Raw genomic sequence first — 25,988 nt, 5'->3', positions numbered from 1 at the left:
CCCTCTGTTAATGCAGCCTAGCACTGTGTTGGCTTTTTTGGCAGCTGCAGCACACTGCTGGCTCATATTGAAGTGATATCATTGAATTACTTCCATTAGCTGTGTTAAATAGACATATTAAACATTTTCTAGGGCTGGAGTTTTTAACCTGATTCCTGTATCATCTCTATTTCCCAGTGATGACTTTGATCCCTAAAGAGTTTTCAAAAGCTGGACTGGCTGCAGCCAAATATGTTTATAAGTGGTAGTGCACAAATCTAGAAAATCACTAGATGACAGCAAAATGATACAGAAAACGCTAACCCTTTGCTTCCCTCTAGTGATGTTCTGGATAATTGCAACTAAGATTTGATAGTCCTTGTAAGAGGTCCTACATGTCCAGGCATGTATGGACAGAAGGAGTAGGGAAGCAGTAGCTGGCAGTAATTCTGGTAAATGAATACTTCATAGGTGATTGTACTGCTCACAGCAGCCATTTTGTGAATGATGAAACCTTCTTGCAGCAGCCATTTGACTAGAGTGTCCCCAACATGTTCTCAATGTTTCAAATGGCCCACTAAGCCCCAAAGGTTTCTCCCCATCTTGGAAAAAGCATGCACTATAGTACTATTGTTCAGAACTATTTGATTGGTGGATGACTTATGCCCATGAGAGAAATATCCTTAAGCCATTGTATTAGCTGAAGCCATTCTCCAGCTGTGCTAGAGAAATACACCTAAGCCATTCTTAGCAGTGCTATAGGTTTCACCCTTTAGTCTGAGACATCCAGATTTGTCACACATCGCCTTACAGGAAGTCAGGTAATTGGAGTGATTTAAAACAGAAGCAACAATATTAGGACTGAAGTCAGCAAATGTCATGCTTTTTTGTCAATTCAAGGATGGGTAAAGAGCATTTCAGCTCAGCACTGAGAAATACAAAACAGGAGCATAACACAATTCAGGATAGTGTTGGTGAGCAGTTACTGCCCTCGCATGGCAATAAAAGAAAATACATGACTAAGGTTAATGCTTCACATGTCAAGAGTACAAAAGTATGAGTCTTAGGCTGCACGTGATTCATTAGCACTACTTTGCAGTCCCAGAATCCCCTTAAAATGTATTTCTCCCTTTTCAATTTCCTTTTCTTAAAAAGGAAAATGGGTATTTTAAGTCCAAAGAATTGGTGCTCATTTCATTCCTTAAGCCAACATCCTTCAGGGCCATTTTGGATCCTGTCCCTGTTTACTTTGGGGTGTGGCCCTCAACATGCCTTTGAAGTTTAACCTCAACTTTAGGCTTTCTTTTGGATGGGAGGCTTACTAAGTGAAGTATTCTAAAAACAGAAGGGCCTGAAAGCTAAAAATGCAAATGATTTATAAATTCCAGTAATAAAGGTTAGGGGGAACAGTGAAAAAATGGGACTAAGAATAAATATAAATATAATAAATGATGACCACAGGTAGAATAACCAGCCTTAAAATTGACAATGAAGATATTAAAGTACTCTAGTAGATAGCTTTTGCCTTTTTGGATTGACCATCCAAAGGTCTTGATCACAGAAAAGATACCATGATGTATCTATAGCTACAAAGATCAGATTTTTGCAAACCATTCTCTTAACAGAGTGGGAGAGATACGACATCATCTATCTCCGGTCTTTTCAACAGTTCCAAGAAGGCTCCACACACATTTGCACTACTCAGGTGATCCTGCAGACACAGATAAGCCTCCAAGTAGCACTAACAATTTGGTAAAAGAATGCAAATGACCAGTTGTCTGCAAGGAGTATAAATCTTTCTATTTCCCACTATCCAGTCAGAGCTGAAGAAACTTCTTGGATGAGAAGCGAGACATCTTCAAAGAAAAACAGGAAAATCCAGTTGCCTCTTGAAAAAGCATCTTTGGGACAAAGACTTGCAACGTGACAAAGAAGATGCTGGATTTGACAGTTTAATGAACCCAGTCACTGCCTCTATGCTGCTGCATGTGGACTGGAACATCACACTTCCTATTCACAAGTACATGCTTGATGAGGTTGAGTGCAATAGTCATGATCTCTAGTAACATCTATCTAAAGTGACTTATGTGTGTTGTCAGAAACTAATGGAAAGCATTTGATCTCTATAATGTTGACCTACATATAATCTAGGAATGCCCACATTCATAGTGAAGAGAAGGACTAGGAGTGACATGATTGCAGTGTTCCAATATCCCAGGGGTTGCCACAAAGAAGAAGGAGTCAAGCTATTCTCCAAAGCACCAGAAGGCAAGACAAGAAGCAATGGATGGAAACTAACTAAAGAGAGAAGCAACCTAGAATAAGGAGAACTTTTCTGACAGTTAGAATAATTAATCAGTAGAACAGCCTGCCTCTAGAAGTTGTGAATACTCCAACACTGTAAGTTTTAAAGAAGAGTGTGGACAACCATTTGTCTGAAATGGTATATATGGTTTCCTGCCTGAGCAGGGGTTTGGACTAGAAGACCTCCAAGGACCCTTCCAACTCTGTTGTTGTTGTTATTGATCAGTCAGCCAGATGTTCAGACTGAATTTGGCATTTTTGTCTACCCATCGAGTCCTTACCAAGGCAAATGTGGATGTTTGATGGTATTACAGATACCATCGCAGGATGGAAGCAGTTCCTAGTAAGGCCGCCTTTTCCAATTAACTAATGGCAAATTTGTCAGTGCCAATGGTGTTCAAGTGGTGCTCCAGTTATTTTGGGTTTGCACCCAAGGCGCCTATTACTATTGGTACTACCCTTGCTTGCCTTTGCCACAGTCTATTTCTCTTTGTAGGTCTTTGTATTTTGTTATTTTCTCGAGTTCTTTCTCGTCTATTCTGCTGTCTCCAGGCACTGCCACATCTACTATCCAGACTTTTTTGTCATCATCATCATCATCATCATCATCATCATCATCATCATATTATTATTATTATTATTATTATTATTATTATTATTATTATTTATTATGTTACATAGTTAAGAAAAGTACCATGCTTAAGACAATTATTTCAATTGTTTTTCTGAAACATGACAGTGAAGAATCTGTCTTGCATTGGAAAATTGAAATTTTTTACTGTATAATTAAGGAGTAGAGTCTGTTGGGGAATCCTATTGGGCCCCAGGGAGAATCTAGGATAATATTCTCCAATGCAGCTTATAAAGAAAGGCGCATCAGGAGAGTTCCAAGAAGGGATGGCTCTAGTGTAGCGTCCAGAACGCTTCAGAGACTAAACAGGTATTTATACAAGACATGAAAACATATAAACGTCTTTTCTTGTGTTTCAAATTATGAAGAATTCTCCAAATACCTTTGCCTGCTAATTGATGAATTGTTTTAGAAAAATGTATTAAAAATGTAAATGATGTTGAAAACTACCCGCTTGGGAGTAAATTTTATTATACCGAGTGCAGTTTCTTCCATTTATAAATATAATCATAGATATTTTTAATATAAAAAACCCAGTATCTTATTTAGTCACAGTCTTAACATGAATTGGAGGAGGTTGCACAGCGATTCATATTAGATTCAACCAGGCACAGAGATACAGGCTGGTGGACAAACAGGCAGAATTCTCATCAATTTCATTCTAACTTCCAAATATCCCACCAAATAAGTGCTGCAAGGGAAGGGCAATGGTTACGATTAGCAGCATCTATGTTTATCCCTTGGGACATACAAAATGGCATTGGAGTAGACAAAATGGCAGCTTCCTTCCCAAATAACGTAAACAACAAAAAGCATGACCACAGGAAAACTTTTGTTAGCAGAAGTAATAATCACTCTGTAATGCACTGATTTGAGACAAAACAAGCAATTCATCTCTTTCCCAGTTTAAATAGTCTTTTTTTACAAATAGGTCTACTTTTGAAATATTGCTAAACATGTGTTTAACAATAGATCAAACTGTCTTCCAAAAGACTTGAATGGTACTTTGCAAAGCATGTGCCAGATATTATTCAGGCATATCACTCCACAGAAACCAGGTATCCAGCATCTCATTGAACTCAAGCCAAAGTGACTGTGGAAGTCAGCAGTCAATTATTGGAGGGAAAGAATATGTCTATAATAGCTTCAACCTGCCAGTGGAAGTTCAACATAAGCTGTTCTTATTATATTAACACCAAGATAATGAATGAGGCATCAATGACTGATTATATGCCAAGACGTTTGTCAGGAGAATATAGAAAACACTACTTTAAAACTGGAACAGCTAAGGATGAATTTAGGTTGTGTCCATCATGGGTTGGAGATGAGAGAAAGTGTGCATCACAAAAATATGTCTCTGAAAATATTTAGCAGAATGTAAGGATTAGCACAAAGACTCCTGAGAGTGACGAAACTGCAAAAGCAAGGAGCCAATGCTTGATCCCATATTTTTCAAACTACAGAATCCAAATTATTACTGGGAACTGCCATCATTCGTAGGCAAAACATACTCTTTAGTCATTGAAAAATAGAAGTAGCAAGTAGTAGATGTTTATATTAACAATGCTTAAATGGAAGCTGTACTATAAAATATTGGGTAGTAAACAGAGTACAGAAAGGGCTACTCAAGTTACTGATCAATACTTATACAGTGTTCAGGTCTTTCCAGATGAGTGGAAAGAAAGCTGGTGCCTTCCTTGTGCTTTGAATGTAGCTCTTATAAACCCATTTGCTGGGAGGCTACAGCATCCTGTTCTAATAGTAGCATAAATTAAAGAATCTATGGATCCCCAACAAATTTACAATTGTCTACCAAAAATATGTCTGCATTAATTCTGTTTTGGCAGTTCACTTTTTCCTCTAATTCAGGGATCCCCAACCACCCACCCACCCCGGTCCGTGGACCAGCACCGGGTCCCAGCATGCCAGAAACTGGTCCATGTAAACAAGCAAAGCCCCAACTGTGGGATGCAGAAAGTACATGAAACCAGGCCTCCTCCGGTCTGCGGAAAAACCTCTCTCCATGGAACTAGTCCCTGGTGCCCAAAAAATTGGGGACCTCTGCTCTAATTCACACCTCTGCGTGGCCAATTTCATCTGACAGAAAGTCATCATATTTTACATTGCCTGGTGTAATCCGGAGTGGATTGCTAGAAGGAATGGGTGAGATTAAAAAAGATTGTTTCCAGGAATAAACTTTATACTGAAGTGGGGTGTCTGTAGAGTGTCTGTATCTAAGAAAGGACTTATTTCAAAACTGTAATTCCTAACCCATACAGCTATCATGTTATGCTAAACCTAGTTTATACTTTACCTTCAGATTCAAATGCAAGGTTAAGGGAACTTCTAAAGCAGTGGCAAAAACTATGAATAGACTGGGATTAAATATAAAAAAGTAAAATTGTTATCTAAATAGATTAACATAGGTTTGAGCCCCTTGGAATATTTATTCGGATGCCACCTTTCACCTGAAAAATCTGACACCACCCCCATTCTGCTCTGAAATGAGAACCAGCATGACCGGCCAAAGCAGTTATACCTCCCATTAAGTTTTATTTAACCCAAACTGAGCTTTATCTTTTGAGGCTAGACTTTAGTGTGTAATTAAATTGCTTACTAATACATTCTTAAATTGCTGGTTGGGCCATTCAGTATTATACATTTCATTTGATTTATGCTAATGCAACATATTAAGTTTTAACTATTTACTGTGGAAATCTCTGTATGAACACCCAGCTATATTCTGTGACAGTTGACTCTCAAGTATCTTTCAAAGTACAACCTGTAAATTTAATTAACAATATACAACTTCCAAGCAAATATGTTGGAACTTTGTTTAAATCACTTTGAATTGAACTATTTGTTTTTCAAATATTTCCAGACTTCCAGAGAGCAAGCCTTTTAGTTAATAGCTGTTTAAGGTTCTTCTGTCAATGCTCTTATTTTATAAATGACATTTGCATAAACCTAACAAGTCATCAGTCTGTATTGATTTGAGTCCTCCAATAATAATTTATTACTTGATACTGACCAATCATCTTCATCTATTACTGTGAAATTCCTAACAGTTATTTGGGGATAAGTCCCACTTCCCCTGCTCCATGTTGTGTAGTTTTTCCAAAATTGTCTTATTAATCATCTAATTTATACAATTCTAAAACTTGCTTGAAATATATTTCTGCACAAGTCAATGAAATATTAAAAAATGGATGAAAATAAAAATAAATAAATAAATGATCGCTTTTGGTTTGAAAGGGATCATCTGTGAATTTTACTTTACAATAAAAACAAAAGTTATTTTTAACTGCTTTGTGAACATTCTGCTCCTTATTAAACTTCACGGCTACCTCAGAATTCTAAATAATGACCATAGAAGGTTGATTTAAAAAAAAATTCCACGAGTTTCTTGCATAAAAGAATCTGGTCGCATCGGTTTAGCAGAGGAGTTCGTGTGACACTTGGCTTTATGCAAAAAATTGTACTGCCCAATCCGACCACCAGAAGGAATCAAAGCGCCGCAAACAGTAGGAACTTCAGCCTTTATTTCTGCCCGAGTGCCGAAAACGAAGCCTGATGTACTACCTTTCCCAGAAATCCTCGCTTTCCGAGTTTCCTGCCCTGCCCTCCTGAAATGGGTCATATTCATTGCAGTCTCCGTTCCTATCTTTTTCTAGCAAGTCCCTCGGCCAAGAACTAGCCTTCCCAGTAGACTCCGCGGCGAGTCGGATTCCTGCGCATGCTTCTTTTTCCTTTTGCTCCCTGCAGTTACTCTCGCCGAGTTCGCTGGGCTGGATTGCCGCCCGCCAAGCTGCAATGGAGCAGCTGGGCTGGGGGAGACCCTCGGGATGCAGGTGAGGTGAAGGGCTTCGGGCGCGCCTGCTGGCAGAGGCGGAACAAGTTGTTTGGGAGTAAGGCCGGCCGCGACAACCGTTGCCATGGCAGGTGTATCTAGAAGCTTTTCTCTTTGTGGGCAGCAGTAAGGCAGAGAAGATGTTGGCCTGATATCCATCTGGAGTTGACTGCCCATCTGGAAATACCTGATGGAAATCAACCACAGGGGATCTTCTCCGAATTAAGCTTTTTTTTTAAAAAAATATTTTTTATTTTTTTACGCAGGTGGTAGGAAAGGCGTTTCTTCAGATGGTTTTTTTTGCTTTCTCGTTGCAGTCCGCCCTAACGTTCCTCTTTGTGCAGCCAGCCCCGTCGTGCTTAATAATAAACCTGGACGGGGGAATAAGAGGGGTCGTTTTGTCCCGCGCTGGAAAAGCGACTATGTTATCTGTACGGTTTGGTTTGATTTTCTGTAATTAACCTTCTCCGGATCTTCTTCTGTATCTCTTGGACTACCGTTCCCATTATCCAACGTGATTGGTACCTTAACATCCATAAGAGCGGATGGAATCGGAAATATTTCATACTGGGCTTAATCGTGAAGTTAAACTTCATACTGTGCTTTAAGCTGAAGTCCCTCCTGACATCTCCATTTGCAAAGCCACACTGTTAAATCTGTGCTTTATCATACTGTTACTAAAAAAGGGAGCTTCTTTCTTCTTTATTAAACAAGAATATCTATCACCCGTTCTTTTCCAAACGGTTCTGGATAGTATATCTGGATACAGCTGAATTTTTCCCAGCTCCTTGCACACTTGTGAATTGATAGAGAATATCAGGTTCTGAGTTGCCTATTCTGAGACGATTCAGATATTAGTAGAGGTAGACTCCCGGTTAAAATGGTTATCGTTCCTGAGCCTGTGTTAAAATGTAAGCATGTTTGTATCTCAGCATATTAATTGGCTGCAGTTTTTTTTTCTCTTCTTGTAGCTAAATGATCAATAGAAGGTATATTTTTTTATTGCTGTGGAAGAATTGGTATATGGGTGTGGTGCCAGTCTTCAGCCATGGCTCATCTGAGGGAATTTGCCAATCAGGTGAGTGAGAACTTGAGGCTGTTTCTAAATCATTTACATGAAATTGAAATATCCAGACAACCTTCTGCATGTGGCCACTTTTACATTACATTGTGACATTTCTTGTTGCAAAAGTCCAAGGTGGCATCAGTTTTCATGGTCCGGTTTGCCATGTTTACCAAGCCAGTTTCCCTGGATGATTTATTCTGCCATTTTGCTAGATGGCATTATGCTGTATATATCTTTATATGTTCCAGTTTTCCACAGTTTATCCTACATTTATGAGGGATTGGCTGATTTTCTAGCCTGTTCTCTGCCCCCTCGTACTTTTTTTCCTTTTTATATTTCTTTTTATGTTTATACTCTATTTATATTTCTAATATGTATTTGCTAATAGTTGATAGTTGAATGCAGAAATCAAGTGTGAGGCTTGCTTTTTGAGAGCATACATGGATGTTGTGGCATTGTATGAAAAGTTGCTTACATCTTGTACCCTGTCCCGTCAAAGAGTTTCTTAGTGGAATTTACATGTAGTACCAGTACTTGCCCTATTAAGAGTAAGAGCAAATGTCTTTAACTCAAAAGCCTTAGAACAGAAACTGAAACTGGTACAAGCCAAATGAAAGGCATACCCACACCAGGGATTAAATTAATATACATTGGAAGGTGGGAGAGTATAATCTGGCTTCAAAAAAATAAGACCATTCTAAGAAATTTGAGCTTTTAGCTCAAATTACCTCTTTAGCATGGTCTGTCATCTTGAAAGTGAAAAGAAGTGGGAAAATATTTCGGCTCCTAGCCGTCTGGCATTTTTGGTGCTTCTATTACTCTTCTAGTGGAAAGCATTTCTAGTCATATTGTTCTGTACTTGTATGCTTGCACACTTCATATTATTTTGATTCTAGTAAAACCTTTAGCTTAGTTTATGGGAGGTGACTGGTCTCTTCCTCACATCTTTAATATTTTGCTTTTATGTAATTTGTATGTTTATGAACATATGAACATATATATATTATTTATTAATTTTCTATTCTGGCCATCTCACTGACACAGTAACTCTGGGTGGCTTACAATATGATAAAAAGTAAAGGAGTCCTAGAAGTCAATTAAAAGTAGAGGGATTAAATAGAAAAGCTGAAAACTGGGCAACAGGCAGTCTGGATCTTCTCTACCTGGTCAGCCACCCTCAACATAGCTGGGTCCCTGCCAGACACTCAGGCCAAATGGCGCACCAAGTTTTCAAACTATTTCAGAAGACCAGGACTGTGGGGGTGACCTCACTTCTAATGGAAGAATATTCCAGAGATGGAGGCTGCAACAAAAAAGGCTCTTCTCCTGAATTCCACCAGCCTAAATTCTTTGGCACACAGGATCCAAACTAGGCCCTCCTATTAAAACAAATGAGGTAGACTAGTCCCTTCAGGGTGAAATTGTCCCTCAGATATCCTGGTCCCATGCCATAAGGGGCTTTATAGATAATAACCAATTGAAAATTCCACATCTGTACCAGTTGTAGCTTCCAAATACTCTTCAAGGATTATCCAATACAGAGCACATTGCAGTAATCCAACCAGTAGATGACCAGGACATGAGTGACTGCAAGCAGGGCTTCATAATCCAGGAAAAGGCGCAAGTGGTGTACAACTTGAAGTCATGCAAAGGCTCTTCTAGCCATGTCTGTCACCTGCTCTTTAAGCAGGAGTCAGGAGTTTAGAAGAACCCTCAGATTGCACACCAAATCTGTCAGGGGTAATAAACTCCATCTGGAATTAAGGATGATAAACAGAACCTAGAGCTACTGTGTCTTAAGCCAATTATCCTCCATCCAAACTCTCACAGACTTCAGACACTGTGAGAGGATAACTACAGCATCAGTATATATGAAAGTTTGCTGTGCACTAGTAATAATTCTGGATAGCTATGGATTTTATTACTATTTTAATAATGTAGTCTATTGACAGTTCTCTGAAAATAATTGATACTCATCCACCCATATTCCATATTAGTGTGCTTTCTACTACCTATATGGAACAGCCATTTCTGGATTGAGCTTCTCATACAAAGTAGACACAGAATGTACCTGTTCTTTTTATGTTGGTCAGCTGTAAGAGATGTACATGGGCTCTTAAATATCTTACCATTTTTATGGTACTGTTATACTTACAGGAGCTGCAGAAGATCAGATGGAAATAGCTCTGGAAATTTTGTTAAAGTATGAAAGCTAGGATTGAATTCTACAGCATTCAAAATTATTTTCACGAACATAATTCCATTAATTACTTCACTTCGATAAATATTTCAACTCATAAGAATGTTTTAAGCTGAGATTCTTTTATAGTAGATCTTCACACTTTCCTTTTAGATAAAATCTAAATTTGACCCTCTTTCAAAATTACTCAGAAAGGAAATGAACAATTTCAAGTTTTCTTCAGTACTTCAAGCCTTTATAATTAATTCTCAAGGTGGCAGAAACTTTGATGAAAGGTTACAGCTAATTTGATGATATTGTTCTGTACCAGCCTGCTACCAGCCCTGCAGAAAAGGCAGGGACAACCCCTTTACAAGAAGGCAAGAGGCTGGAACTAAGCCTGCCAAATTTATTAACATAAAACAGATTTTGGGGCGGAGCCAAGATGGTGGAGAGGCAGCAAAGGCTGTAAAGAGCTCCTCCAAAAGTAAAAGTTTATTAACATAAAACAGAGCAAACAGGGCAAAGAGAGCAAACACGAACCATGAAACAGGAGCTATTCAAACGATTACCTTCAGCAAACCAGCCCTCCCACGCATTCCCCTTTTAAACAGTTCAGGACGTGGCTTCTCTCTGCCTCCTTCCGAGGTGCCCCATTGCTTTCCTCTGTTTACTCCTGATTGACTACCTCCTGCGTCGGGCGTCCTTGAACAGGGCCAGCTGTGGGTCATCTTCATCCACGCTGTCAGGCTCACACAGCTGGGTCTGCGTCGTAACCAGGTGGGAGGGGCCTGGCTGAAGGCTCTCATCAGCAAGCTCTCCAACACCCTCAGCAACCTCTCCAACACCCTCAGCAACCCCCTTCCTCCTCCTCTGAATCGTCCGACCCAACTGCCGAACCCACAGGCTGACCCTGAATCACAACAGATATATAAGAGCAGTTAATCTCCAGTGTAGAAGACACATTTATCTAAGACTGCATCAGAAAAAACTGATGTATTAACAGGTGCCACCTGGGTCTAGTGATTAAGGAACCAAACTACAAAGCAGGAAACTGAGGTATAATTCTGTTTTAGCCATGCAAATTGGATAACTTTGGGCCAGCCACTCTTTCAGCCTAACTTACCTCACAGAATTGTTGCGATGGGAAAAGAGGAGGAAGAAAGAGTTTTAGGTATATTTGCTGCTTTTTGTTGTTTATAAAAATAATAAAGGCAGGATAGAGATAGCCTTCTACCTCTATTAATTTTAATATATATATATAATGATTATATAGATTGCTGTTCACAGGGGTGTCCTGCGGATTTACAAAGTAAATCATGAAAGTTCTCTCAGAGACATTTTCTAAAGTGTTAAATTAATATAATCTCTTATCTAAATAGCCCCAATATGAGTAGAACCCTGAAATTCTAAGGAGATGTTACAAGTTGAACAATACTCAGATATTTACAGCCAAAAACTCTTCTTACATATGTCGATGAAGATTCTCAGTCATCCAGGTAGAGTTGTCTGGAAGTTGTCATAGCACCTGGACTTACTTTCTTTTTGGTTTGAAACATTTCACTACTTATCCAAGTAGCTTCTTCAGTCTGAGTTCAGACTAAGAACCTATTGGATAAGCAGCGAAACGTTTCAAACCAAAAAAGAAGTCCAGTTGCAATGACTCAACTTCCAGACGGTCTTCTTACATAGTGTTTTTTCCCCTCTTTTAGATACTTTATGTAGAAAAAAGGTAAATCTATGATGAACAATTTAACCTTAGAAAAATATACTGGGTTACTCCTATTTTGAGAGATTTGTGCTGATACCACCTTTATTTGCAAACCTAACACTGACTTACCAGTTCAATTTCTAAATCCATAGTTAATCTGTTACATAAATCTTATATTTGGTTGGTCCACTTACTGCTGTCTTTAAATGCATGTATTAGTCTTACTGATTCATTAGCATTCTGCTAAGGCAGTCTGAATTAATCACATTACTGGTTCACATATCACACTAAGTAACCTGGCTTGCTTGGTTTGGACTTGCTGTCATTTGTGATTCCCAATTCATGCTTTATCACTATGTATGAATCACTCACTGACTTATTTTGAAAAAAAAAGTAAAGGCTCTGAGTTGAGCTGATGACTTCATAGTCCTTATTACGCATGCCTTTTTTCAAGATATTTTTAACTTCCCAGTCTAGTTTATACTCCAGAATTCCATGTACTCATATTAGTTCATAAACTGAGAAAAGATCAGCCAATTATTGCCACTTTATGAAATCAATCTAAAATGAAATAAACACGAGAGAAAGCAAATGTTTTGCTTCACTATTAGAGAAAGTATTCATATTGTAGTCTTCCTATTCCTCTTCTTTAAATTGATGAGAAATATGTTATGCATTATATTATACCAGTAAGATTAAAATTACTTTTAGAAAAATTCTCCTGAACTTGATGTTTTCATATGTGGACTCTTGGCTGACTGATAGCAATAAGCCAAAGTTTCAGGAAATGTAAAATAGGTCCTTCTGGCAATCTCCAGCATGGAATGTGAAAAGGGCTGTGCAAATTCAAGACTTATTTCAAAGTAACTTTTAAGATTTGAATTTTCAACATAACTGAAGGACACTAGGTTGGGGAAGGCTATGCTACACTAAGTCATAGAACTCATGACATGCAAAAGAGGAGGATAATTCAAGCTTTGTTCTATGTTGAGCATACAGTTTCGCTCTTCACATTTATAGACATGGTTAATAGTTTATTGACTACATTGACACACTATTGATATTTTTTTTATGTGTGTGTGTAATTAAACATAGAGTCTTGCAACACATAAAAGGCTTTCAATTTATTATGATGTAACTTTCTTGGTCTGACGTTTCTTTTTTTACATCTGGTGGTAGTCAAACTGCCACTTTACTTTTGGTGAAATTGACTGCCATGACTGCCCCTGTAGAAAACATAAATGATAACTTAAAATATAGTTTTTGGTACTGATAGATCTTCACATACGTTCTTTTTCTGTTCTAATGGTAAGCCACTATTGCACTGTCCTGTAATGAACTCTCCTTCCTACAGTGTGTTTATTTACCGTAGAACTGTTATACTGGCTAATAATAATAACCACCCTTTGTTTTTCTGCTTTTTAGAGTTCTGAATAGTTTGTCTTAATGTGTTGTCTTTCCCTCTCACTTCTTCATTTCCCCAATGTTTTTTATCCAACTTAGCACTCTCGGGTTGATCCAGAGGAATTATTCACTAAGCTGGAGAGGATTGGCAAAGGATCATTTGGGGAAGTGTACAAAGGAATTGACAACCGTACCAAGGAGGTAGTAGCTATCAAAATAATTGACTTGGAAGAGGCAGAGGATGAAATTGAAGACATCCAGCAGGAGATAACAGTTCTTAGTCAGTGTGACAGTCCATATATCACCCGATACTATGGCTCCTATTTGAAGGTAACTGAAGCTAGAAAAGTAGCCTGAATTGCAATGCAATTTATCTACAAAATTGAAGGGAAACAAAAACCAACTGCTGTACAAACCCTTCTGTTTTCCCAATAATTGTTTATATTTCAATCTGCAGCACAAAATCTTGTGGTAAAGATACTGGTATGAATGGATAAATGTCAGTGAACATGGGAAGATTTTTCTTCAAAATCCTCTCTCTGTTCTTGTTGAAATAAAAATACTCATGATCAATATTTAATCTTTCAGAGATCTAGTAATTTGAATGAAATTCAGTCTAAGTCAGGGGTGTCAAACTGCCGGCCTGCGGGCTGGATGCGTCATCCAGAAGCCGTGTCATCCAGAAGCCGCGCCCACCCCATTGCCGGCAATGGTGAAAAGCTTCGATACATTGCACGACGTCATCTGACGTCGCGAGTTTGATATGTCTGGTCTAAGTAATCAATGTAGTGAATGTAATACATACATACAGTGGTCCCTCCCTAAATTTACTGATTCTAAATTAGACTTTCTTAATAATTTGGTAAAACTGTTGTCATTTCTTAATTGAAGGTGTTTGATTATGGTGGATGAACATTGCTTCTGAAATGCTAATCTTCTTGCCTAAAGGGTTGTTATGAGAGTTTCAATTTGTGTGCAGCAAAGATAAAGGTATCCTTGTATTTCGTTATGCTAACATTCTTGTATGAAACTGTTTATCATGGTACTGTTTATGTAATTTTTTAAACTATAAAAAATATCACCATGAATTAGTTACAAAGGTCAATGAGACAGCTAGGTCTTTCTGGTATTAAGAAACTATATAAGAGATGAAGGGCAGCCCATTTTGTCTATTTCTAATACAGTAGATGGATTTAACTAAACGTTATGATAATTTGACATATTTGCTTGACTTAATCTACAGGGCACCAAATTGTGGATAATCATGGAGTATTTGGGAGGTGGCTCCGCTCTGGATCTAGTAAGTATCTTTATTGTTTCGTTTATTACCTTACCAAAGAGAATTTGCCAACTCAGGAGCAGCTCAAGATTTCATATAATCAGTTATGACCATCTACCTAACACAACTGCTATTTGGTGCCATCCAGTCAACAGATTTGATATTCTGACCTTGGATGAAGTAGATTATCTGGATCCTTTTCAGTCTGGGTTTAAGCCAATGTGTCATTGAGACAGCATTGATCCCACTCATGGGTGACCTCTGGGGGGTGGGTGGGATGGAGATGGTGCAACTATCCTGACCCTTTTGAATCACCTGGCATGTTTTAATATCAACCATGGTATCCTTCTGGACTGGCTTCAAGGATTGGAAATGGAAGATACTGTTTTGTAGTGCTTCTCTTCTTCCTCTCATAGCCATTTCCATTTTTTTTTGGGGGGGGGAAGATCCAACCTAGATTCCTACAATATGTGATATCTCAGGGTTCAGGTTTTTCACTCCTCTTTAATATATATATTAACTTGCTATGCAAGATCATTTGTGCTCATAGAGTGTGGTATCATCAGTATGCTGATAATACTTATACATCTCCACCTTAACTGGTCAGGTGATGCTGTTGAGATGCTGACCCAGTGCCTGGAGATTTTGAGGGTCTGAATGGGTAAGAACAAGCTCTTAACTCAATCCTACCAAGGAGTGACTTGGGTTCTTCATTATCTAGGATCTGGTGATATTCATCTTTGATACTTGATGGGGATACACTTTCCTTAACAAAGTTAATGTGCAGTTTGGGGCTTCTCATGAGCTGGTTTCATATTTTTTTGAAAAATCTTCATAGCAAAAGTCATTTTATATATTTCATAGACTTATTTTTGCCCTTGTCTTTCAGCTCAAGCCTGGTCCCTTGGAAGAGATCTACATTGCCACAATCCTGCGAGAAATTCTTAAAGGTCTGGACTACCTTCACTCTGAGAGGAAAATTCACAGAGACATCAAAGGTAAGGCACACACATTGCGTTCATTCTTGGCAGTTCCTTTATTGAGATCAGTGAATCCATGTTTGTTCTTGTTTGCACTAATATCCTAGGAAGAAGAATCTAGCTAAGTATATACCTTTCTGTGATCATGTATTAAACTAAGGGGTCTGAATGCTGACATAAATCTATGCAACAGATTAATGAAGATTTCTTTTTTTTTAAGAGGGAAATGTTTCATGATTTTGAAAATGAGAAGAGGGGATGAATGGGAAAAAGGGTTTATGAAACAGAAAGCATATTATTTTACTCTGCCAAGCACTATGTTTGTAATGAATAATAAATGGAAATAATTTGAAATCTGCATAAATTTTACAATTTTGAATCCATTTGCTATAGTAAGTATATTATAGAAACAATTGACTCCCTTTCATAAAAGGATGGTATTAGTATAATCTTATTAATAATGGTTTTTGATGAGATTTATGCTGTGTGTATAAACTGTGCAGTTACTTTCAAATTGTGTTCAGTATAGTACTTCTGGATAGTGATTTTTTAAACTAGAATATAGGGTACAATGGTAACTACAATGGTTTTTCCACTAGAATATATAAAGGAAAGATATAAAACATGGAAAGAACAGAGAATGAAAAACAGAATTAAATGTTTCAAGTAGGACAATCATAATATCCCATTGTTTGGCTTCTGAATTTATAAGTAAGTTGACCGAGAAGTAGACTTAAGGACTGAACCAAAATTCTGGCTGTCTTCTGCTTTCCTGCTACAGTTCTTTAAATAACTATTTGTCTTCTCTATCTTGAAAATTAACTGAAAACTATATGCCAAATCTTCAAAAGTTACTATCTTTCCACAAGAGAGGTAACCCCCCTTTGATTAAGTTACTTGTATAACTTTTTGTATAAACAGCTGCCAATGTGTTACTTTCGGAGCAAGGGGATGTGAAACTAGCTGACTTTGGTGTGGCTGGCCAACTGACAGACACTCAAATCAAGAGAAACACCTTTGTTGGGACTCCTTTTTGGATGGCACCCGAAGTCATCAAGCAATCAGCCTATGACTTCAAGGTGAGCTGAGAGGAGCAACTAGAAGTAAAAAGACCATCAGTATATTATCTCACCAGGGAATTGCCCTATGTAGAAAAAATAAAAGATTTCAGTATGTTACATCTACATCCTTTGCCCATGGCAATGTTTATGTATACTAGCAGAGCTTTGCTCCTACTTACATATATCAACTCACTCTCTCTCTCTCTCTCTCTCTCTCTCTCTCTCTCTCTCTCTCTCTCTCTCTCTCTCTCTCTCCCCCCTTCTCTCTCTCTCTCTCTCTCTCTCTCTCTCTCTCTCTCTCTCTCTTTCTAGAAGGTGAATCGAACTATTGTATTCTGGAAATAGGAATCAAAGTCTATGCCACACAATGTTGGTTTCCATGGGCAAATTAAGGTGGAATATTCTGAGTTCATAGCCTTTGTTTTTTTTTTCCCAGGCAGACATTTGGTCTCTTGGCATTACTGCTATTGAACTGGCAAAAGGAGAGCCTCCAAATTCTGACCTGCATCCAATGAGGGTTCTCTTCCTGATTCCCAAGAACAACCCTCCAACATTAGAAGGGCACCATAGTAAGCCCTTTAAGGAATTTGTGGAAGCCTGCCTTAACAAGGACCCCAGATTTGTAAGTGGCTTTCTTTCCTTGACTTTATACAGAGTACTGTGTCAGAATATCTGGCAAAAGTTATTAAAAGAATATACTTGACCTCTGGAGATGAGCTAAGGGTCTAGAGAAGAGTTGAGTTCTGGTTTATCCTTCACAGAAGATTGTGGTAACTTTGGGCTAGTCATGCTATCAGCTTTCCAGCCCAATCTACTTTACAACATTGTTGATGGAAAAATGTTATGTATACTCGTCTGACCTTCTGGAGGAAGTGTGGATGTAAGATTAATTAAAAAGTAAGTCTGCCTGAGTCATTTTCTAAACAGAAATGCTCTTCAGAAAGCCAGAAGTGATGTCCACTTCTTATTTGGGCTTCTGCTAGCTGAAACTCCTTATTTTGTCTCTTTTGTTGGCACAGAGGCCCACTGCAAAGGAATTGCTAAAGCACAAATTTATTACACGTTACACAAAGAAAACATCATTTCTCATGGAACTCATTGACCGGTACAAACGGTGGAAATCAGAGGGGCATGGTGAGGACTCCAGCTCAGATGACTCTGACATGTATGTATACTCCCTGTCTCTTGCTCCATTTCCAGATAAGAATAACTCACAGTCAGATGTTAGTGAGAGGAATCTGAACTATATAAATTTAGTTTCATGGAAAATAACCTTTTGTAGATCTTAACATGGATATAATTGATGTGGCTTTTTGGGTATGGATGAGAAAGGAATAACATACCGTATATTATTTTAATGCTAGATGCTTCCTTTTTAAAAAAAATGAAATGAATATCCTTGCTGGAAACCTGCCAGAAAAACTAGTGCATGTGGTATCACATCATATGTTAGCCTAATCATCATCATCACCACCATCATCATCAACCAAAGAACAGAAGAACAGAATAGAGGCATGGGAAGACAAAGCACAACATGGCCAGTACATTAAAAAAATAGCTGGGAAAACAGATAATAACAAGACCTGGCAATGGCTAAGAGCAGGAAAGTTGAAGGAGGAGACCGAGGGACTAATTCTGGCTGCACAAGACCAAGCCTTAAGGACAAATGCATACAAAGTCAAAATTGAGAAGACAGCAACAGATAGTAAGTGCCGCCTATGCAAACAAGCTGAAGAAACAGTGGACCACCTGGTAAGCTGCTGCAAGAAGATCGCACAGACTGACTACAAGCAGCGGCATGACAAAGTAGCAACAATGGTGCATTGGAAGATCTGCAAGCAATATCATTTGCCTGTAAGCAAGGTGGGATCATAAAATAGAGAAAGTTATAGAAAATGATAAAATTAAACTGCTCTGGGACTTCAGAATTCAAAGAGACAAGCACCTGCAACATAACACCCTGGACTTAACAATTGTTGATAAGAAAGACAAAAAAGTCTGGATAGTGGACGTGGCAATGCCAGGAGACAGCAGAATAGATGAGAAAAAACTGGAGAAGATAACAAAATACAAAGACGTACAAATAGAAATAGAAAGACTGTGGCAAAGGCAAGCAAGGGTAGTACCAATAGTAATAGGCGCCTTGGGTGCAATCCCAAAACAACTGGAGCACCACTTGAACACCATTGGCATTGACAAATTCGCCATTAGTCAATTACAAAAGGCGGCCTTACTAGGAACTGCTTCCATCCTGCAATGATATCTGTAGTACCATCAAACATCCACATGTGCCTATCCCAGGTTCTTGGTAAGGACTCGATAGACAAAAATGCCAGATCCAGTGGGAACACCTGGCTGACTGTGATGATCAAAATAATAATAATAATAATGATGATGATGATGATGATGATGATGGAAGGGACCTTATAGTCATCTAGTCCAACCCCATGCTCAGGCAGGAAACCCTATACCATTTCAGACAAATGGCTGTCCAGTCTCTTCTTAAAAACTTCCAGTGTTGGAGCATTCAGAGCTTCTGGAGGCAGGTTGTTCCACTGGTTAATTGTTCTAACTGTCAGGATACACCATGCCAATTGTGAGGGCATAGGAGCAGTTGGGGAAACATCTCTAATTTTTGATCTGTAATGTAATTTCTCCAGTTCAACATATTTTTTGAATACAAGGGTTTTTTTATTATTTCCTAGTGATGGAGATGCAGATGAGAGGGATCAAGGGCCCATCTGGACTTTCCCTCCAACTATTCGACCCAGCTCCTTGAACAAATTGCATAAAGGGATGCCTCATCATGGGTCTCAAAAGGTCAGTTTGGGGTTTTTTTTTGCAGCTGAGAAGAACCAAACCATTGATAGCAGGTCTGGGGGGAACTTCAATGTTTCTCTATACTAAGACAACATTTGCTTTGACTGCTTTTTTATTTTTGTCATTAGTACCAGATAAAAGTGGCAAATAGGATGTCATTCCAGCCTTAGGCTTTTTCTGAAATCAGAGTGGGATTGCTAAGAGTCTGTAGGGAAGAATAGAAAGCAGTTAATGATGTTTGTTTACTTGTTTCTTTCAAAACAATATAGGTTCATGATGCTTGGCAAAACACTACAATTTTGTGGATAAAAAGCAAATATAGATAGTGCACTCCAGATTTCAACCCGCATCAGCCCAAGTGGCCAGGGATTATGGGACATGTAATCCAAAACATTCAGGCTAGGTTTGTACATTACATTAGCCATAAAGATGTTGATTTTCATTTAACATGATGTAGGCACAACAACATTTTGGTTTGTGGATCCTCATGTACGCTTAGCATTATGAATCAGGCCATATGGCATTTTCAACAAAATCTTGATTAAAGCAGACCCTGTCTTAGCCGGCATCAACTTCCCTCTGCCCTGTGCGTTCCCACAGAGAGGGCTTCCTCAGGGTGCCACCGGTCAGAGAATGTCGGCTGGTGGCCCCCAGGGGGAGGGCCTTCTCTGTGGGTACCCCGGCTTTATGGAATCAGCTGCCGGTTGAGCTCCGGACGGCACCTGACCTTCGCTCCTTCCGACGCGGTCTGAAGACCTTTCTATTTGAACAAGCCGGCCTGGCCTGATGGGGGATGTGCTGGGGTTTTTATTGGGGATTTTTATATTATTCTACTGTTTTAGCTCGGGCTCTTATTTAATTCTTTTTTAATTTTTGTATTTTGTATTTTTATATGTGCCCTGTTCACCGCCCTGAGTCCTTCGGGAGAAGGGCGGTATACAAATATAATAAATGAAATGAAAATGAAATGAAATAATATATGAACCAGTTGATGAACATCCTTGTTCTAACAACTGGAGGTCTTGCTTAGGGAAACAGTATCTGGCAACCTTGTTTTTCTCTTTCCAGGCTTCTGAACCCATCAAGAGGCAGCCCCGGTCCCAGTGTCTCTCTATTCTTGTCCGTCCTGTCTTTAGAGAGGTGAGTCTTCGGCACATTCTGAGCAGTTTTTGTAAACTTCTGTGTAACATGTAAAGCAGGGATCCCCCACCAGTACCGGGCCACGGCATGCCAGCAACCGGTCTGCACAAACAAGCCAAGCCCCATCCGTGGGATGCAGGCAGTACACAAAACCACGCACCCTCCGGTCCGCAGAAAAACCTCTCTCCACGGAACCAGTCCCTGATGCTCAAAAGGTTGGGGACCTCTGATGTAAAGGGCTTGGATAACTAGGTGAGGCTCTCTGAAATAGATAGGAAACTGAAAAGCAAGCGCATAGGAAGAGACGATTTTTGAAAGGAGAAATGAGGTGCAGGTTCTATACAGGTATCTAATTACTCACTAAGGCTTCTAAATAGTTTTTACCAGTACTGTTGGGTCATGCATAGGGGCTTTTTGGGGAGGGTTATTTTTATATTTAAATAGCAAGTATTTATGGTGGTTCACAATGCCAAAAAAGTAGGTGTCAGGTATAGCATACAGATGAATTGCGACACATCCAATTCAGTACAGAATACTTCTTGCAAGCCAAAAAATACTGAAAACCAAAAGAAGCGGTAACAAACTAGCATCACAGTATCTGTTTGACATCAGTCCAGTGCTTCTTTGGTGCCAGTCTGGCATCTTTTCAGTGTGTTCTAGCAACAGGCTTTTTTTTCCCAGAGGGAGTAATGCACATTGCTGCTCTTCTCGCACTATCAGTGCTCAGCTTTGCCTTGTTCTGCATCCTGATTATGTGGGAGGCATAAAGCAAAGGGTAACTGGCTAGGTAAGGATCTCTTCAGGACACAGTACGGGTATATAAGCCATATTGATACCGAAGGGGAAAGATATTCAGCCAGACAAGCTATGATTGCTCTTCTACTGATCATTTTTTGCTTTTGGTTTTGCCTTTCAGTTAGCTATTCAAGTTCTTTTGGAGAAATTTCTTAAAGAAAAATTCTTATGCTGCAGTCTGTCCAGAGCACACACTTTTCTGAAATGTAAATGCCAAGTATGCTGAAACTTAAATAGGAGGTTCTAGAGCAGGGGTCTTCAAACTTGGCCCTTTTATGACTTGTGGACTTCAACTTCCAGAATTCCTCAGCCAGCCAAGCTGGGAGTTGAAGTCCACAAGTCATAAAAGGGCCAAGTTTGAAGACCCCTGTTCTAGAGTTTGTGCTGTTTGGAGATATGAAAAGCCACGCTAAAAATGTTTTTACTGGATGGTTGGATGTGCAGGCTATTTTTAATGGAACAAAAATGTTCCATATTATATTGCCTAACGTATATGGTGTTCACAGTTTCATATATCAGCTGGTCTCAAGCTCTCACCTATGATTCATTCCCATTGGAATCAAGAGTTGTCTAAACATTTGGATTTGGATGAAACCTACATTACAAAAATTAATAAAGAAATATACTACAAGTAGTCCTCAAATATGGCCACAATTGAACCCAAAATTTCTACTGTTAAGCAAGATAGTTGTTAAGTGAGTTTTGCCCCATTTTATGACATTTCTTGCCACATTTAGGTGAATCACTGCAGTTGTTAGTAACATCGTTGTTAAATGAATGGCTTCCCCATTGACTTTGTCAGAAGATCTTAAAAGGTGATCTCATGACCCTGGGACACTACATAAATATATGCCAGTTGCCAAGAATCTGAATTTGGATAATTTGACCATGGAGATGCTGCAATGGTCCTAAGTATGAAAAATAGTTATAATTCACTTTTTTCAGTGCCTGTCACTAAACGCTAAATGAATGAACGATCACTAAACAAATGGCTGTGAGTTGAAGACTACCTGTATATGACATCCTTTTTCATATGGGTGGAGAGCAATAAACTTACATATTAAAATTGTGACTGTTATTATGAGGTATATAGTATCATCTCTGACATAAAATGAAAATTTAAAACTAATATTTTGACTGTTCCAAACAAAATGTTAATTTTGTTTTTTTGACAGCTCAAAGACAAGCACAAGCAGACTGGAGGAAATGTAGGTGCTATGGAAGAACTTGAAAATGCTTTTAGCTTAGCTGAAGAGTCTTGCCCTGGAATCTCAGATAAACTAATTGCATATATGGTGGAACGAGTGCAAAGGTAAAATCAGCAAGAGCTGTTAGCCTGATCAAACTTAATAGTGTGAAAAGAGCAACTACCTATTTCTAATATGTGCTGCTTTTTGTTTTGTGCCCACAATATAGATTGTGGATTCCTTCCTGTAGAAGTCAGTTTCTACAATTTAGTCCTTTGAATGGTCTCTGGACAGGATACTAAAAATCCCTTCTGGTACTAATTCCACACCAATTTTGGCTAAGCATGACTGAATATTTAGCCCAAAGCAATGCTTTACCCGTTTGTTATTGAATCTGAAGAAAGGTTATGGTATACATTAGGGGTCCCCAACCCCCAGCCTTTTGGGAACCAAGCCGTGCAAACGGGCAAGCGCATGACAGTGGCGTAGCGCGGGGGGTGCAGGGGGCCCCGGCCGCAACATCTGGGGGGGGGCGCACTTGCACTCGCAGCTCTCTGCCCCTGCCTGGCTCACTCACTCACTCTCACTGCAGTGCTGGCTGTGCGAATCCGATCCGAGCCGCCGGGTTGCCGCCCACTGTGGAGGGGGTGTGTGCCAGGCGTGCGGTGCGGTGCGGAGAGAGAGCGAGGGACTATCTGGGGGAGGGACAGTGCAGCGGCCGGGTGCTTGCCCCGGGTGCTGACAACCCACGCTACGCCACTGGCGCATGAAGCTTCATTTGTGCATGAGCAGTATTAGGTTGCACATGCGAAACCATCCCCTCTCCCCCACCACCGGTCCATTTAGCCAGAAAGGTTGGGGACTGCTGGTGTATATAACACATTACTTCTGTATATAATATCTGTAAAGTGAAGGTGAGCCATCTGAGACTTCAGGGCCACAGGTGACACGCAAAGCTCTCCTATCTTCGCTGTTGAATTTCAGCTTGCCACTATTTTGAGGCACAGAACATATGAAAAAGTACAACACACAGACATACAAAGACTGTACTCATCTAAATAAGGAAAGACCCCTCGTGCAACTTACATGCCTGTGATGCTATCTACTTTGGGCTTAATAACTTATGGTGGAAAATCCTGACAGATTTCTCTTGTTCATCCTCAGGTTCTCACACAGTAGAAACCATCTGTCTTCAGCACGCTGATGAGTCCGCTCTTTTTTGCTCATGAAAAGGGTGGAAACCCACCCCCCCCCCAGCCCCACCGGAACTGCATCTTGAATTGTTATCTGCTATTGGATGTTAACATTGTGCTATGAATTCCCAGTCATTTCAGAGCCTTTATGTCTGTATGTGTCATGCACCCATGATGGGATTTGTAAAGCAAATGATCATGGACTACTTTGCAGTACTGGGAGGGTAATTTCTACAATGCATTTCATGAAGGTTTTTAAACAATAACCAATTTTGCTCAGGTCAGACCTTGTTTCAAAGCAAAATCCTGACTGCTGGAAAATCAAAACTCTTAGACAAACACATTCCAAGAAGGAAGGAGATGCTGGTGGGTTTCTCCTCTGGCCAGAGGCAAAGTTTACTTAAGCACATAGATGATCTCTTGCCATTCAGCTAGATAGCAATAGAAGGCTGTTACTCAAAAGAATCTTCTTTAGACTTTCTCAATTTAATTATACAGGTTATATTTTCCTCCTCAGTCTGCTTGCCCCTTTTGTGAGGCAGGCTTGTCTGCTGCTGTAATCTGCCCTTGGCCACGTTTCAGTGACAATAGCTCAAAGCAGAAATGCTTATAGTGTGGCAAGGCCTTTTGCTGCTATACAGTATTCACTACTGTCAATTCATATCTGATTCATTAATTTTGACAAGCAAAGTATTACGAACTTATTAAAAGGAGAGACATTAACTACTCCTACAAGTTAGAGAAACAACAGAGTCCTTCCAAAGTTTCTACACGTTTAGAGCTTTGTTTGTGAAATGTGGCTAAAATTTTCTGTTAAATTGAAATAAAGTGTGGTGCCAACCAGTGAAGAATATTCTAGGTGATGTTCCTGAAATGTGTTTTGTGTTCTGTCTCTTTAACTGTTTACTCTGTGTTGGACCCGAATAGTTTTAGGAGGTATCCTATCATTTTCTGAGCAATCTGAAACTCAAGTAGGAAGTTAGCAGATCTATAGCAGTATTAAAAATGGAAGTGGGAGGTCTTCAAGTATCATTTTCTAATTCTGTAACATCTGATAGTGCCATGGATGACTTGAGAAAGACGTTACTGCCTAATAATTATATTTGTGGGTGGAGGTAGATCTTCCAGTTCTGTTTATTCTCCCTGAAAAATGGTTGGTTGATAAAAAGCAGATTATGCTGGAACATAATGCTCTTAAGAAATATCTGGGATAGATGTATTTCAGCCACGCTCATGAATATGAATCCAATTTCTTTACCATTATTCCTCCAAATTATTTATACAGCATATACAAATATACTAATGGAGAATAGGAAGCTGCTACTTTGTACTGTTCATAAAAGGTACTTTATGCTACTCCACACAGTCTTGCCAGAATGCTCCCAAATTGACTCCAAACAGTTATTGCTATTCAAATAAGCAGCAAAAGGGATCTGCCACTTCCAATAAAATTAACTTGTGAAACAAGTTTTGACTTTGCTTCTTTATTCATTAGATTTATGTTTTGCCTTTCTTCCAGGAGCTCAAGACAAGTACCTGCTCATCTAATTTTTCCACAAACAATCCAATATGGTAGTTTGGGTTGAATGTTAGTGATCAGTCACCCACTGAACTTCCATGCCATGGGGTAGACTTGAATCTAGGTCTCCCCAGTCAAAGATAACTGGTATTACTGTTTGAAGGATTGAATGCAGGGTTTCAGGTTGATGCTAATTAAGGGCCAGAGTTTACATGTACACTTTCCTTAGGTTATTTTTTTTTAATCTGAGGGTAAAGCTTGATCTTAGGTAAGCGAGAGGAATTAGTCATCTGATTTTATAGGCAACTATATGTTGTAACCCTATTAGCAATATAAAGCAAATGATATTTAAAGGGACTCAAAAAGGATTGGATATTATATGACAAGTTTATTTTTTTCTGGGGGAGGGAAAGCATCTGACATGGAAGATCTGCAAAACTCTGCCAAAGTCAAGAAGAGGCTGTGCCATAGGCGTTTTTCTATTCATTGCAGATAATAGCTCAGGTGTCAATGGGGGCAGAGGCAGAACAATGCATTTTTACCCTTATCTTTAAGGGCATAACAGAGAGTAGCATAAATATAAACACCAAGGTGCACATGCGTGTTAAAGCAGTTTCATAGCTTGCAAGCATATATGCAGTTAGAAAAATCTTAGGATTGGATATTCACAAACACAGGAAAAAAAGTTATGTCTTTTTAATCTGAATCTATTGGATGGTTAGGATAAAGAGCAGGGAGAGAAGAAGACCTGATCTTGTCTAGCAGTAAATCCTTGCTAAAACTTACTAGGGAATATGGTGAATTTGAAACAGCTTATATACTTTGATAAGGGACGCTGAGCTTGTCGATCAGAAGGTCGGCAGTTTGGCGGGTCCCAGCTTCTGCCAACC

At 39.2% G+C, this 25,988-nt stretch overlaps 2 protein-coding genes across 4 annotated transcripts in view; one reads left to right on the top strand and one right to left on the bottom strand.

Annotated features, from left to right (window-relative positions):
* Positions 1 to 6,609: 6,609 nt before the first annotated feature.
* On the top strand, positions 6,610 to 25,036 carry STK25 (serine/threonine kinase 25). 3 transcript variants are annotated; one of them, XM_083363618.1, is made up of 12 exons: positions 6,610 to 6,765; positions 7,736 to 7,842; positions 13,224 to 13,454; positions 14,368 to 14,424; positions 15,293 to 15,401; positions 16,305 to 16,462; positions 16,881 to 17,066; positions 17,464 to 17,609; positions 19,150 to 19,264; positions 20,333 to 20,404; positions 22,375 to 22,511; positions 23,551 to 25,036. In XM_083363618.1, exons 2-12 carry the CDS (start codon positions 7,813 to 7,815, stop codon positions 23,588 to 23,590), a joined length of 1,281 nt encoding a protein of 426 aa, XP_083219744.1. In that variant the 5' UTR covers positions 6,610 to 6,765; positions 7,736 to 7,812; the 3' UTR covers positions 23,591 to 25,036. The 3 variants fall into 3 exon arrangements, 2 of the variants coding, with proteins under 2 accessions (XP_083219744.1, XP_083219745.1); XR_014492648.1 differs by lacking the exon at positions 23,551 to 25,036 and having other exon boundaries at positions 19,150 to 19,667; positions 22,375 to 22,388; XM_083363619.1 differs by lacking the exon at positions 7,736 to 7,842 and having other exon boundaries at positions 6,681 to 6,765.
* The window catches only part of FARP2 (FERM, ARH/RhoGEF and pleckstrin domain protein 2), an 84,271-nt gene continuing 68,727 nt past the window's right edge, over positions 10,445 to 25,988 (bottom strand). Inside the window, exon 27 of the mRNA XM_083363610.1 lies at positions 10,445 to 10,922. Within this exon, the coding sequence (XP_083219736.1) occupies positions 10,694 to 10,922 (229 nt within the window). The 3' untranslated portion in view covers positions 10,445 to 10,693. The remainder of the gene's footprint in view (positions 10,923 to 25,988) is intronic.

Source organism: Vipera ursinii (genome assembly GCF_947247035.1).
Source record: "Vipera ursinii genome assembly, chromosome: 5".
Classification (NCBI taxonomy): Eukaryota; Metazoa; Chordata; class Lepidosauria; order Squamata; family Viperidae; genus Vipera; species Vipera ursinii.
This window is presented reverse-complemented; position numbering and strand designations above follow the sequence as displayed.